Below are 13,661 nucleotides of genomic sequence, written 5' to 3' on the forward strand. Positions count from 1 at the left end.
GCAGGAAGCCAGTTTGAGGCAGCACTGAAGACAAGAAGATGCAGCTACGTTTGGAGTGGAGCCTGAGGAATGTGGGTTGGGAGACATGTGCTAGGTTTTATCTTATATAAACGTTTTATGAAGCGTTTAATGGATGTTTGCCTGTTGCAAAGCAGGGCTGAAGTATGTGAGCCTCTTAAAAATAGCATAGAATTTCAATCTATTTCAGTGTTCCAACTTTTCATAATTTGACTCAAAAGTGGGTTTTTTCTCTTAAGATTTACAAACTTTTATTCCTTCTGGCTTTTAAACATCTGCGATTCCTACTTCTCATCTATGAGGTAGGCCTGTCTTCCAGTTCTTGCAGTATCATTGCAGTTTATGTAGATGTACTTGAGTTAGCTTGTGCGCAATTCATTGGTGTACTGGTAATTTAAGGTACAAACTTGCTGGGGATTAAGACTTGCATCTGGGACTGCAGCTCTCATACTCACTGTGACAGGAGCTGTGCGGCCTCGTCAAGAAGATGGCTTCATCCAGCTGCTGCAGTGAGGCCCTAATGTCCCAGAGCTCTGCCCGCATTAGATTCTGGAGTGTTTACAGGAGGTCCTGCTCAAAGTGAACTCGGTGCCAACAACATAGCTATTCTTTGGCACCTCATCTAGCAAATGTGGCTTTTTTACACCAAAACCAGTAGTGTTTGGGTTTCTCTAGATGATAAAGTAGGAACAGTCTGAATGAAAGAAGAAACTCAGTTTTGCTTGTCACTGAATGGGATGATTACACTGAAAGTTGCAAGCAATTACTTTCTGAAACGTGCTAGATATGTCCAGTGTCAAAATTCTTCTCTGCATGGCTACATACGATTTTATTATTAGCTAGTTGCATTTGTGCTAACAGATTGGCTGATGTTTGCTGTAAATGAATTTTAAAAAAACCCAAAACAAAACACAAACAGATAATCTTGTTCTTCAGGTTGAACTCCCGCCTCCTGATCTTGGCCCAAGCTCTGCGCTAAATCAGACACTTAACTTGCTGCGGGAGGTTCTGGCGTCTCATGACTCCTCTGTTGTTCCACTGGATGCCCGTCAAGCTGACTTTGTGCAGGTATAAGAATGTTTGACTGCTTGTAAGAGGAGCGGGGAAAAAAAATAATATGTGTAAGTTAGTCTCGGTACACGAAAGGTGGGTGAAACATCAGTCTTTTTTTTCTGGTCTTATTTTGGAGCTTCCCAGCAAACCTGAGTTTGTAATGTGAACAAGAGGGTGACTAACAAAGTGGATAATTACAGTACAGTATGGAGTGCTACTCTTAACGCAGCATCTAAATTCTGTTATCCAATTACTACTCCATTAAGTAAATACACCCTTAAGATTGCACAATTACCAATTATCTAATCTGGGTTACTCTTCCTCCTGCTAAGTTAGAATCTGTTCTTCTCAGTTTTTTATGCTTTTCCCATCACTATGGTAGCTGATCACCTGCTGACAAATCCAGTAGAAAACTGCTTTCACAGTTGGAAACTCTCATATCTCTTTATTCTGCTTTGGGGAATAAATACGTGATAGAGACAGAATGAGCTTAGAAGCCTCGTGTGACATGATTTCCTCCCTCCTCTCCTTCTTTTCTGTGTGTTTTCTATTTTAGGTTCTGTCTTGTGTACTAGATCCATTGTTACAAATGTGTACTATGTCTGCTAGTAATTTGGGTACAGCTGATATGGCAACCTTCATGGTAAATTCGCTTTATATGATGAAGACTACTTTGGCTCTCTTTGAATTCACTGACAAACGTCTAGAAATGTTACAGTTTCAGGTAAGCTTTAACAGTCCCAAAAGAAAATGAAATTATTACTGATTTTTTGCAGATTCTAAGTTGTGATATGAATGTGTTTATCTTTTATAATGTCGTCTTTGGGCCAATTCTAAATCAGGGCAATGGGGTAAGAGCGGTCCTTATCAGAGACCATAAGTGAATAGGCGAATCACAGCTTATGGTACACAGCATCTTTCATTCTAAACAGACAGAAAAATGATTAGAAGGTTTGGTTTGGTTTCGTTTAGTTGCAGATAAACACATATCAGTATACATTTTCATTATCCTAATTATTTTGTCTGCAAGCTGTGAAGAATCAAATAGAAGTTGAAAGCTCAGTCAAATGGCTGACTCTCTTCCATCATTTAGTTAATAATACATCATCATTTAGTTTATACTACAATATAGTATAGCTGAAGTTACTACTTCAGTCCTTCTTTCTACCTTTCTTTTCTCATTTATTTGGTTTCACCAAACGTGCCAGTGGTTCATAGGTGGTACCATTTTGAAACAAAAATGTAGTTTATAAATTATTGACTCGGGAAGACATAGGCACTGCCCATTTATAGTTTTGCTACATGAACATCTCTGCAATGTATCTCAGGAGAGCTTTTGGAGCTGGGGGGCTTGGAAAAAAGTCACAACTTTTTATTTGAAGTTGCCAGTAAAGATTGGCTGTGAGCCATTTTTTCGCTTTCTACTCCTAATTAGAATTTCTAGCACCATTTAGCTCTGAAACAAACAAACTGACAACCCCACCAAACTGTCTGGGGCATTTCTAATTTCCATTATAAGAGTTTCTTTTTCATAGTAAATGTTGCAATAGATTTATTCTTCAAATAAGCAGTAGAACTAAGGTTATGCATTTAATACCGTTTACTTTCTTAAAACATTTCACAAATACAGGAACAGACTGAAAAAATATCTTAAAGATTATACATAAGTAGGTTATTAAAGTGGAGTTAGAATGGCATATTTAATAAGAGAAACATTTTTCACAGAAAAAAAGAACTCTCTAAGACAGTTAAATTCTCGAAATTGAAATATTAAGATTTCCCTTCTGATTTAAAAAGAAAAGTGCATTTTTCTAAACAATTTTAGGAACTAAAGAGGTGAATGCTTAAAATATCAGACGTGAAAGTCTTGCATTTTACTAGAGTTTTCTTTAGGATCAGAAGAAAAAGAAATGAAATGTGGGGTGATTATCTGTAAAAATGAAGTAAAAAAGTATATATACCCAAATATCTTTCCAAGACTACTAAAACTAAAAAAACGATTGCTGCTGCTGTGACTGGATTTATTGACTAAGTTTCTCTGCAAAATGAATATTATACTAAGAATGTAAAATACACTTAAGACTTTTTTCATATGAAGATAATTAAAATTGATAGCTGTAATTTCATTGTCTATTGTTTATTCAGTTAACTTCTGTCGAATACATGTTTATCCGTACTGAATTTAAAATTGTTACTGATTATGATTTAGTTTCAGTTGTATTTGCCTTGTGAAAGACTGTCTCTTTCTCTTTTGTATTATAAAACTGCTATGCTATTGTCATTATTTTCAATAAGAGTTAGATGATTTTTATCACATTTTCAAAGAGTTATAGCAAAATAAAAAGATATAGCAATTTTTAAGATTAGGGCTTTGGTATTCTTAATTTTTGGTGCTGTTGAATTTACAAATGCAAAAAAAATTAGGTTCTTGTGTTAGGTATGGAAGAATTATCTATATTTTTATTCTTGGCTCCTTGTAATATGCAAGATATAAATGGATAAAATAATTATGCTGCGTGTATTTGTGGGTTTTCCTTGCTTGTTGATCACTCTCCTTCTTGTGTTTTTTTTCTTCTTATTTGTGATTCTAGAGTTTTTAACCCCAGATTTTGTTCTATTTCATATTCTCATGCACACTTTATAAATACCTCATGCTTAAAATTTCAGATTGAAGCTCACTTAGATACACTCATAAATGAACAAGCTTCCTACGTGTTAACAAGAGCTGGTCTAAGTTACGTATATAACTCTGTGCAGCAACACAAACCGGAACAGGTAAGCTTACATAATTTACACGTTGAGGAAGTACTTCATGCCTGCCAATTAGCATAATTTTGGTACTAATATTTTTGCAAATTAAGCTTCCTCTGAAAGCAAAAGCTCAGTAGTATCGATTTTTCACACGGGACCAGGACCGTTAGACAAAGACACCTTGCAACTATATACAGATTTCCCCTACTCTATATGTTCATCAAGGTTAGCAGGTTTGGTATACAGCAGTCCTTCTGTGCAGCTTATCTGTGTACCATCAAGAGGCTTCGTACACCACAGACATCCTGTACCTTCTCAGAATAACTGTATAGGTAGTTCATATGGCTCAGAAAGTGTCTCAGAGTCAGGCTGGCTCTAAAACACAAGTACTCACTGTGTATGCCACTTCCATGACATCGAGAACATATTGACAGCAGTGCACGCAGCATTAAGGTTTCTTCCACTGCATGCTGTAACACCATACATGGAGTGGATACCCTGCGTGCATGAGGCAATTACTGTTTTTTTTTCCTTCTGTGAAAAATTGGCACATGAGTTTAATAGTAATTTGAAATAATTTCCTCTTTTGTCCTTACCCATTGCTCTCACTATTCCAGCACCAAGACGGTGTAATTCTAAAAGTGAAAACTCCAGATTTCCTAGAATGAGCTGAAAACTGGAATTCAGAGCTCATGCTCTTTCTTTTTTGTGATCCACAGTTGTTATATGATAGGTGTTAAGACAGCCCCTTTTCCCTTCCGCTGTGACTGTGTCCTTTTATGAAGGTGAAGAACAGTGTTTTCTGGAGAAAGCAGAACTCTGTTGGAGAGCTGTATGTTTCTTCAGCCAATAATTTTGCATAAGGTGCCCAAACTCAACAGATTTTTATGTGTAAAGATGAATAAATAAATGTATAAATAATCTGATTAATAACTCAGCTTGGTTTCCTATTCATGAGCCCGTATCCTATTCTAAAACCAATTTCAAATCAACAGATTGTTAAATGGAATGTAGCAATTTTCATTTATATCTGTCCAACTGCCTGCTGCGGAGGTAGCGTTGTCACAGGATTTGCTCGGGGGTTAGGCAGCACGTATACGTTGTAATGCCATACTAACACAGCAGGTTTACTGGGAAGCAGGCTTGAATTCTGCACGGTCCCGGAACAGGTGAATAGAGGGAAGTTGTCCTCTGGAACAGCAAGGGGATGTAGCCAGTTTGTGGTTCAGTTTTTGTCCTAGACTTTATGAAAAGCTTTTTTGGGGGTTTATCATTTAATGGTGAAGAAGGAAGAAAAGGACTTGAAAGGACATATTAAAAATTCAGTGTTCTGAGTTTTTAATTTAAGAGAGCAGTAGAATGCAAATGAACTGTTACATCATTTCAGTATTGATATGGTGCTTCAGTTTCCAAACATTTAAGAACCTGTAGCGGGACCAAATAAAAATTTAGTACTGAAGTGATTGTAGAATTCGTTATTTATCTTTTTCTGTATGCTAGTATGACTTTTTTTTTTTCCCCCCACCTTTGACTACTGATTCTTAGGGTCCTCTTTCAAATTTGCCAAGTATGGATTCCGTGTCTCTGAAGGTTGCAATGGTAAGCATTTTACAATTTCATATTATGGTGGTGATGCTGTGACATGGGAAAGAATACTCTAAATTATGTGATGCAGTAGATATTCATCTAACCAGTCATACTTTTTAAGAATAGCTGAATTACATGTCTGGGAATACTTTCTTCATTTGTAGTAATTTGACCACTTGAAGTAATAAATACATAAATTATTTATGAACATGTAGTAATAGAAAATTAGTTTCTAAGCCTTGAGAAACAGAGCTTTGCTTACAAGAATGCTATCCCGTGAGTCATCTTAAATTGCTAAAAGCAAATACTTAGCTCTAATTAGTTTTAATCACCAAAGTTTCTTTTTTTTGCCTGTATGCTTTGAAATATAGGTTCTGCTATCATTTATAATTTTAGTCCTAAGGCTTTGATTTTATGCAAATAGTTCAGCTAAACTCAGAAGTTAGGTGCTGGGCATATGTGACAGTTACATTTTCTTAAGTTGAAAGCTACAATATATTTTAAAACAATTTATCAGCTGATACTTTTTCTTACAGTGTGTGAAGGCTATTTTCATGGAGATAGCAATATCACAGCTCAGTAGGCAATAATGTATGATCTCTCACTCTTCTTGCTTAGCCAAGTTTAGCTTTATTCTGAAAGTTTTAACTGTAGATAAGACCCACCCATCCAGCAGTACATATATACCCCCATGAAAAAAGGTCTTTTTAAAAGATTTTTTTTTTTAAAAAAAGTTGTTTGTTTGTTTGTTTGTTTTTTTAAATTGTATGTTAAATCCCTCCTAATTGTGTCAGTGTAGCCTGTTTTTCTCTGTTCAAGTTTTAAACCAGTGATGATCAAGCTGGTTGGATGAACAGAGCTCTGGCACAGAGCACTCAGTGGTTTACTCAGATCAGCATTCATTCTTATAAATAGCTATAAATTTTGCATTTAAAATATCTTCTATTTTTCATGGTGGTTTAAACCAATGAGGAATTTAAAGACGGTAGCTTGGGGACCATGTCTTTAAAATATATATATGTAACACTGTTATCTATAGCAGTACATAGTAATTTCACTTGAATAGTAAGAGAAGAATGCAACTGTTTTATTTTCTCCATTACTTTGTTTAATGTCTGTTTGTGTGAACACACTTTAATCAGAATGGGAGCCAGTATGCTGATATCAGACCCACATAAATCCCATCTATCAGCCTAATCTGTTGGCTTCCCAGGATTCAAACCATGTGGAGGGAATACCTGCAGGGAGATTCACTGCCTCCCAACTTAACCTGAAAGTTTTCTAGGTCCCAGCCTTTTAAGCTGTTCATGTGTGCTTGCAGATGTTGTTCTAGTAAAGTCCATACCTCTCTCAGCTAAAGCTCCCTTGCTTTCCAAACAAGGTCAGATAACCCCAAAAAGTTAATTCGTGAAAACTGTAAATGACTTCATTAGCCATTTGTGCCCACTTTCTGCACATTTAAATGATGGATGGATGTGGATTTTAGGGTTTGCCAACTTGAGAAGATTCATCCAGTGTTCAGGAGTGCTGCTATCATTAGATAAAGTTGCCTAGGGCCTTGCTTGAGTGAGTAGCTCCAAGAATAGAGATGATACAAGTTTTCTGGGTAACCTGTTCAGTGTTTGATGACAGTCCTGGTGACAATTTTTCCTCTTGCTATCTAATCAGAGTTTTGTGCAATATGTATGTAGTATTCCTCATGTTTTCATCTGTGAGAAGATCTGGCTCCATCTCCTCTATATAGTCACCCATTTGATCATAGAATCGTAGAATGATTTGAGCTGGAAGGAGCCTTTAAAGATCTAGTCCAGTCCCCCTGCCATGAGCAGGGACATCTTCAACGTGATCAGCTTGCTCAAAGCCCTGTCCAACCTGACCTTGAACACTTTCAGGGATGGAGCATCCCCAACTTCTCTGATAAATAACTGAAGACAGCAGTAATGTTCTTTCTTGGCGTTTTCCTCTCCAAACTACTAGAATCAAAGCACCACATTTTTTTTCACTATATTATATGGGGGAGGAGAAGTAGGCTTAAAAGCAGTATGAGGAGCCTGAATTAGGTCCCTTGTGCTTGTTTTTCCCAATATAAGTCTTCGTTAGATTATTAAGCAGTGACTCCCTGCCAAAAGGTAAAAAACATGTAAAAAGAAATGCGCAACATGTCTAACATGGGCAGACCAGATTTCTGTCTGGAGGGTACTGTATTCCTTCCGCACTGAGTAGACTAGGTCTGGTCGTTGGGGGTTCATGCATATGTGCACCAGCTGCATAGGATACTTGGACAATTATGGATGCCAGATTCTCATTATTTGCCCCTTCACTTATACTCCTTGGAGTCAGAAACTGAAATTTTTTGTGACAGAGGTGCTGAAGTTAGACATTTGTTTTGGACTATTAAGTTCTAGCTTAAACACTTGTGTATTGTGTTAGGCTCTATCTTAAATATCTAAAAGGAGAAAATTTCATCAAATAAGAAGGGGCCATTTTAATGCAATCACTTTTCAGAGATCTGTTTTTTTACCTGTTTTCATATAACAGCAAAGTTCTTAATATGTTGATCTCATATTCTCTTTTCCTCCCCCCGCCCCCACCCCTAGGCTCAGTTTGATCGCTATCTGTCTGCTCCAGATAGTTTGGTTATGTCCCAGCTGAATTTCCTTCTGAGTGCTACTGTGAAGTAAGTACCTTACCTTTGAATTTCTATTACGCCTGCATAATGATCAGAAAGATGAATTTGATTAGGTTTTACTGGATTATGATGAGAATTCGAGTTATCAGCTGTGATCATATTTGCATTGTCCTTCAGGTCACAATTCAGTTTTGTTCTGACTTTCCTCTTTTTGAACAAACATATTCCTCGCGGAATATGTAAATCTGTACCTTTCTGAAGTAGTTACTCTTGATTTAACGGACCCCATCAAAATGAATTACATTTATCTATTTTGAACATCATCTACTATGTCAGCAGTTTTTGTTAACTTAGTTGTGAATTGTTTTAGAACTATTTTGTAAGCATTCCAAAGACACATGAAATATGTAATTCTCCGCTCAAGATTTCTTTTATCCCCACTGCTCCATCAGGTCTAGAATTTTCAACTTTGTTGTCTTCTGCTGTAGAGTATTGGCATTCTGTCTCATTGAATATTGTGCTGAGATTACTTTACTTTTCACCTAATACAGGGTTTGGTGTTTTTTTAGTGATATCTTCTTTGAAATATGGAATGGATAATATTATTATTTATCTCTTCTCTTGTTTTTTGAATATAACTAAACACTAAGGCTAGGGGAAGTGCTATGAATTTCTTTTCAGTTAAATGCAAACCATATGAAGACATTTTGTAGTACTTAAACTCATAGAATTATATGCTGCATTGATCAAAAACTTTTCTTGACACTATTTTTCACACTTTTGTGAAGAATGCAGATTACAGAATATATGAGAAATTGAGACTAATACATCACATTTTATGTAATGCAACAATATTTGGAGTCTCATTAGTAGCACCAGTCCTCAGCTGGATTGTTTTACATTATCTTGCAATTAGAAAGTTACATATGTCAAGGTAAAAATATTCATTGTTGGGAATTTATTAGAATAGAATAGTTCAGTTGAAAGGGACCTACAGCGATCAGCTAGTCCGCTGCTAGATTCTCCTGGTGTATTGCTCCAGTTCTCCTCATCCAAAGACTTCCAGTTTCATGCCATAAAGCTGGTGCGTGGCTTGGCTTGGGGGATGTCGGTGCTTTCCAGTAGTTCGTTGGGTCTCTCTGCTAGGGTTACCCTTCCTGCAGCTCAGCCAGCAGAGCTCACCCTGTTCTGCGAGAGCTGTTCTGCTCCAGTATAGATCAAACTGGGCAGCCTGAGCAGTACCATCAGTGAAGCACTGCAACTTCTGCTAGGTGTCAAGCTATTAAATCCGTATCTTAGCTCTTGGTATTTTTTTTAAAAATGTAGGTCTATTTAAAAATCATAATAACAGTGAATATATTTTGAAAGCCGCAGTTTTTCACTGCTAACACAGAAGCAATTTTTTAAGAGGTAGACTTTATGCTACCATAAAGACTCAGGCACAGTTAACTTCCTTTGACTTAATCGTTTCTTCTGTTAGGTCAACCAAGATAAACTGGTCATGTATGCACTCTTAGCCTTATCCCATTGATAAGCTTTTTAAACCTCTCTTAGCACAATTTACACTGAATTCATGTTATCTTTTGAAGTTAAGATACCTGTTTACAGAAATGCATGCTTATAGAATCACAGTCTTAATATTTTCTGTAGCAAATAAACCTTCAAAATGCAAAAGTTTCTCAAAATTCAGGCAGAACATTTAACCAGTACTATAATTTTAATCTTTGGCTATAGTAGTTGAAATTTTCAAGTTAGTTTTGCAGATGTTCAGTGTCAATTTTGAAGACATCTTTCTTGAAATCACATAATTGTGATCCACTGTTCCAACAGTTGAGCTGGAACGTAAGAGTTCTTTGGCTCTCAAAATCAGACCACGTGCTTTTGATAAGGGACCAGTGTATTATATACTCACTGACAGTATCATTTAAGCTTTACAACTATGAAGAGCATTTCTTCCAACATTTGCCAGTGCATGCTCTTGTCTTTCAAATTCCTTTGCTCATTTAAAAAGTTTTAAGCTATTTATTTCTGTGGTTGTTGATCTTGAAAAGCACTTTTCATTTTTGTTGGATCACAGAAACTGAATGCTGGAATTACTATTTTTAGAAAGTGCTGCCATTTGTGTTAGTGATAAAATGTATCATGTTGTTATGGCAACTGAAATCCTAATGTACTGATTAATGACACTGACATTATTTGATGGAAAGACTCATTTGATGCTGTTCAGTCCTCTGGAATATTTTAATGAATTTTTTTTTTATTTAATATTATTTGATGCAATACAGTTTGTTTTATATGAATTCTGTGTGCGATACTTTTTTAAAAGATTGTCATGTTACAGTAGCTTAGCGATCCCAGACTGTGATCAGAAACATTTGTTTTACCTGAACACTTTGGATATACTTCCCTTATAATAGCGTTTCTGGATTTGCTAATAACCTCGTAACACTGGCAGTTGATCCTGTATATTGAAAAACTAGATACTGTGCATCAGAATAAAATGCAGGTTTGTTCTCTTAATCTTCTTTTTCATAGCTTCCATTTCTTAATATTTCCTGAAAAGATGAAGTTCTCTGCATTTGGTCTTTGAGATTTCTTTAACTTGTCAGTTCCCAATCCAGCCCTGATTTTAGTGGATGCAGTTTTGGTGTATTTCTTCTTTTGCTGTGTATTACAGCAGGGCTGAATCTGGATTCATGGTTACCTTGGTTTCCTCAGCTTCTCCTGGTGTTCCACTTGCATGGGTTTGGCTGCAAAATAGTTGTAACTACTGTTTTTGATAGATAAAAATGCATCTGCAACTGTAAACACATCACCATGGTGATTAAAGTAAACTGATATTCAATGGACAATGTGAAATAAGAATATTAGTTCGTCTTCAAAAAATATTAAACTTTCCAATTAAATTTAGCATCCAGTCTCTGCGTATTGTTACTCGTTTAGATCCAGAAAAATAACAGGACACAGACTTCATAGCAGTGTTCATATGGTCAAAGGCTGTCACAAGTTTTAAATCTCTGACCACTCTTATTTTTAGCTCTTCCTTGTTGACCGATTATGGAATCAGGTGCTGTCAAGATAAAGCAAATAGAATATATTTGCTGGCAAGTGGGGGAAAAAAAAAAGGTGTGTATTTACAAAGGACAGCAAGAAGCCACAGGAGGTAGAAGGTAGATCACCAAGATTATCAGTCTGTTAAAAGATGCAGGGGAGTGCAGGTGAAAAACTAATATATGCAGATTAAATCCCTCTGCAATCTTTTTCATGATTGCAGAAATAAAGCAGCTAATTTTTTGGTTATCAGGATCATATATGTGAGTTTATCTATGTACGATATGAAGAGGCCTTCTTTTAAAAAAACTTTTAACTTTTCACAGTTGAAGTAGAAGGGCTTTTGAATGTAACTGACACTGATTTTTAATGTGTATTTTTACTGTATATCTTTAACTCCTTCTGTGTAGTACAGTTATATTCATTACGATTTGCCAATTATGTTTTTTTTTTGATTTTTAGAGAGCAGATAATAAAACAGTCAACAGAACTGGTCTGCAGAGCTTACAGTGAGTTATATGCAGCTGTGATGGATCCTTCAAATGAATATAAGGATCCGGAAACCGTACTACACAGATCTCCTCATCAAGTTCAGGCACTCCTTTCATAGTCTTGCTTCCCCCAGATTTGTCAGAGTCCATCATTCTGTATTTGTTGAGTATTTGCATTGAGTTATTTTTCTGTTTTGAATTTCGGTGTGTAACTGTATAGTTAAAATATGTAGGAATGCGGTTTTGTTTAATCTGCTTGGCAGAAGTCTAGTGTTTCCTGTGTCTTTGAATACCTTCTGTAGGCCAGAAAATAGAATATAGATTAAAAATTATTTTAATGTATTCCTCTAATCGAAATGGACCTTGACAATATGCAATCTCTTTGAAAAAGGAGAAAGAAGCTTTTTCCTTGCTGTACATAATCTTTTCAACTAGAGGTTGAACCAATGTCTCTTACAACCTCACCAATACTTTTATTTGGTTTTCCCTGTTTTTTCACTCTTTTTTCAGCCTATCATCAGTAAACGCTGATAACTGTAATTTTAATACAACTGATACACTTTGAATGTCTGAAGTGCATCACTTTTACAGCTCATAAATCATTTCAGAATATTTGATGCTGTTTTTCAAATCCTGTTGATTAAATCTTTGAGGCAAAATGTATGTGCTTTCTTGGAATCCATTATCATTGTTGCTAGTTCTGGTATTTTCTGTAAGAAAAAGAAATATTTGAGCTACATGCGTGTACATAACCTGGAACTTAAAGCTTTAAGTTATTTGTATAATTTTGTTTTACTGGAAGGAATTTGTTTCAGTGCAATAGGAATCTCTGTATCAGTTGAAACTTGCTGATTTCTTAAGGCTGGGACCAATGACAATGTAGGTTAGGAAAAGGGTTTGCACAGCAGTATGGTCAGTCCTCCTTCACATGTACACGTTTTGTGTTTTGCCTTTTTTTTTTTTTATTTTATTTCAAGTACGGTAAAAGTCCATCTGGTGTAGTACAAGCATTTATTCAGTTAATAATCCAAGAGATTTTCGTGGTTTACATATCTGCAGTGGTGCTCCTAAAAAATAATAGTGAAGTTCACCTGTGGCAGCCACAGGTTGTCCTGGGAATGATGTGGGAGAGCCGGGGTGTGTAGTTGTTCTAGGCTGATGCGTAGAAAGCCATGACTGAAGGTTTCATTTCTTGCCTCCTGCAGTGCAAAGCTGAATGTACTCTGTGTAGAAACCCTAATTATTTAGAGACTTATGATTTAGGAGACCTTTGCTTCCAGTAAAAGAGGAAAATAGATAAGTAGGACACTTCTCTGTTGGGTCTTATGATAATTTTCTGCAAATTCCTTAAACATATTCTTCTTTTACGAAAGCCTTGTTAGAGAGAAACCTTCAGGAAACAAAAAGTTAGTAAAAGGAAGTCGGGGTGTTTTGGGGTTAGGTGTTTTGTTTGTTGTTTCTTTTTTTTTTTTTTTTAAAGGATAATTTAAGCTAACTGTTTCATTGGAAGCATTTAACTTTTTTTTTTTTTCTCTGTGTTGTTGTATGGGTGCCACAGAGTTATTACAGTTGCCTGAGTTTACACTCATATTAGATGTGGCTTATTTATATATACATCAAGGGGGAGATGAGCTGTCATTCATATTGAATAACTTACATATTTTATTTTTATCGGTAATAATATTCCCCATATAAAATATATACTTAGTGGCAGCCAAGTCTGCAGTTTAGTGTATGCTTGCAAAAGAGCAAGGAGTAGAGAAGAGCAGCAGCTATACATTATAGTCTCTCAGAAAACTCATTGCACAAGATATATCCAGTGCGCTCAGAAATCAGCTTCCTTGGTAATACCACAGTAAAGCAATTGCTCCTTTTCCAAATGGGCATAATTTGTTGGTATAATAGAAAAAGATTTGAAAGTCTAAGTGTCCCTGGAGTTCTTGGATCAGGCATAAATTCTTCTGTAAATGTTAATGTTAGATTGATTCTGTTTAAAAACTCCAGACCTGTAAGACAAAACATTCTAGAAGCTTAGAAAAGCTGTAATGGAAAATTATGCTCTTTTACTACATAAGGCACTT

At 36.0% G+C, this 13,661-nt stretch overlaps 1 protein-coding gene across 1 annotated transcript in view; it reads left to right on the top strand.

The window, feature by feature from the left end:
• Positions 1-12,234, top strand: part of COG6 (component of oligomeric golgi complex 6) — a 55,654-nt gene extending 43,420 nt beyond the window's left edge. The window contains exons 14-19 of the mRNA XM_009882355.1: positions 955-1,086; positions 1,628-1,795; positions 3,739-3,846; positions 5,368-5,421; positions 8,007-8,086; positions 11,552-12,234. Coding sequence (XP_009880657.1) covers positions 955-1,086; positions 1,628-1,795; positions 3,739-3,846; positions 5,368-5,421; positions 8,007-8,086; positions 11,552-11,699 — 690 coding nt within the window. The 3' untranslated portion in view covers positions 11,700-12,234. The remainder of the gene's footprint in view (positions 1-954; positions 1,087-1,627; positions 1,796-3,738; positions 3,847-5,367; positions 5,422-8,006; positions 8,087-11,551) is intronic.
• Positions 12,235-13,661: the final 1,427 nt, after the last annotated feature.

The sequence above is a fragment of the Charadrius vociferus genome, unplaced genomic scaffold (assembly GCF_000708025.1).
Source record: "Charadrius vociferus isolate BGI_N301 unplaced genomic scaffold, ASM70802v2 scaffold263, whole genome shotgun sequence".
In the NCBI taxonomy this organism is placed as follows: Eukaryota; Metazoa; Chordata; class Aves; order Charadriiformes; family Charadriidae; genus Charadrius; species Charadrius vociferus.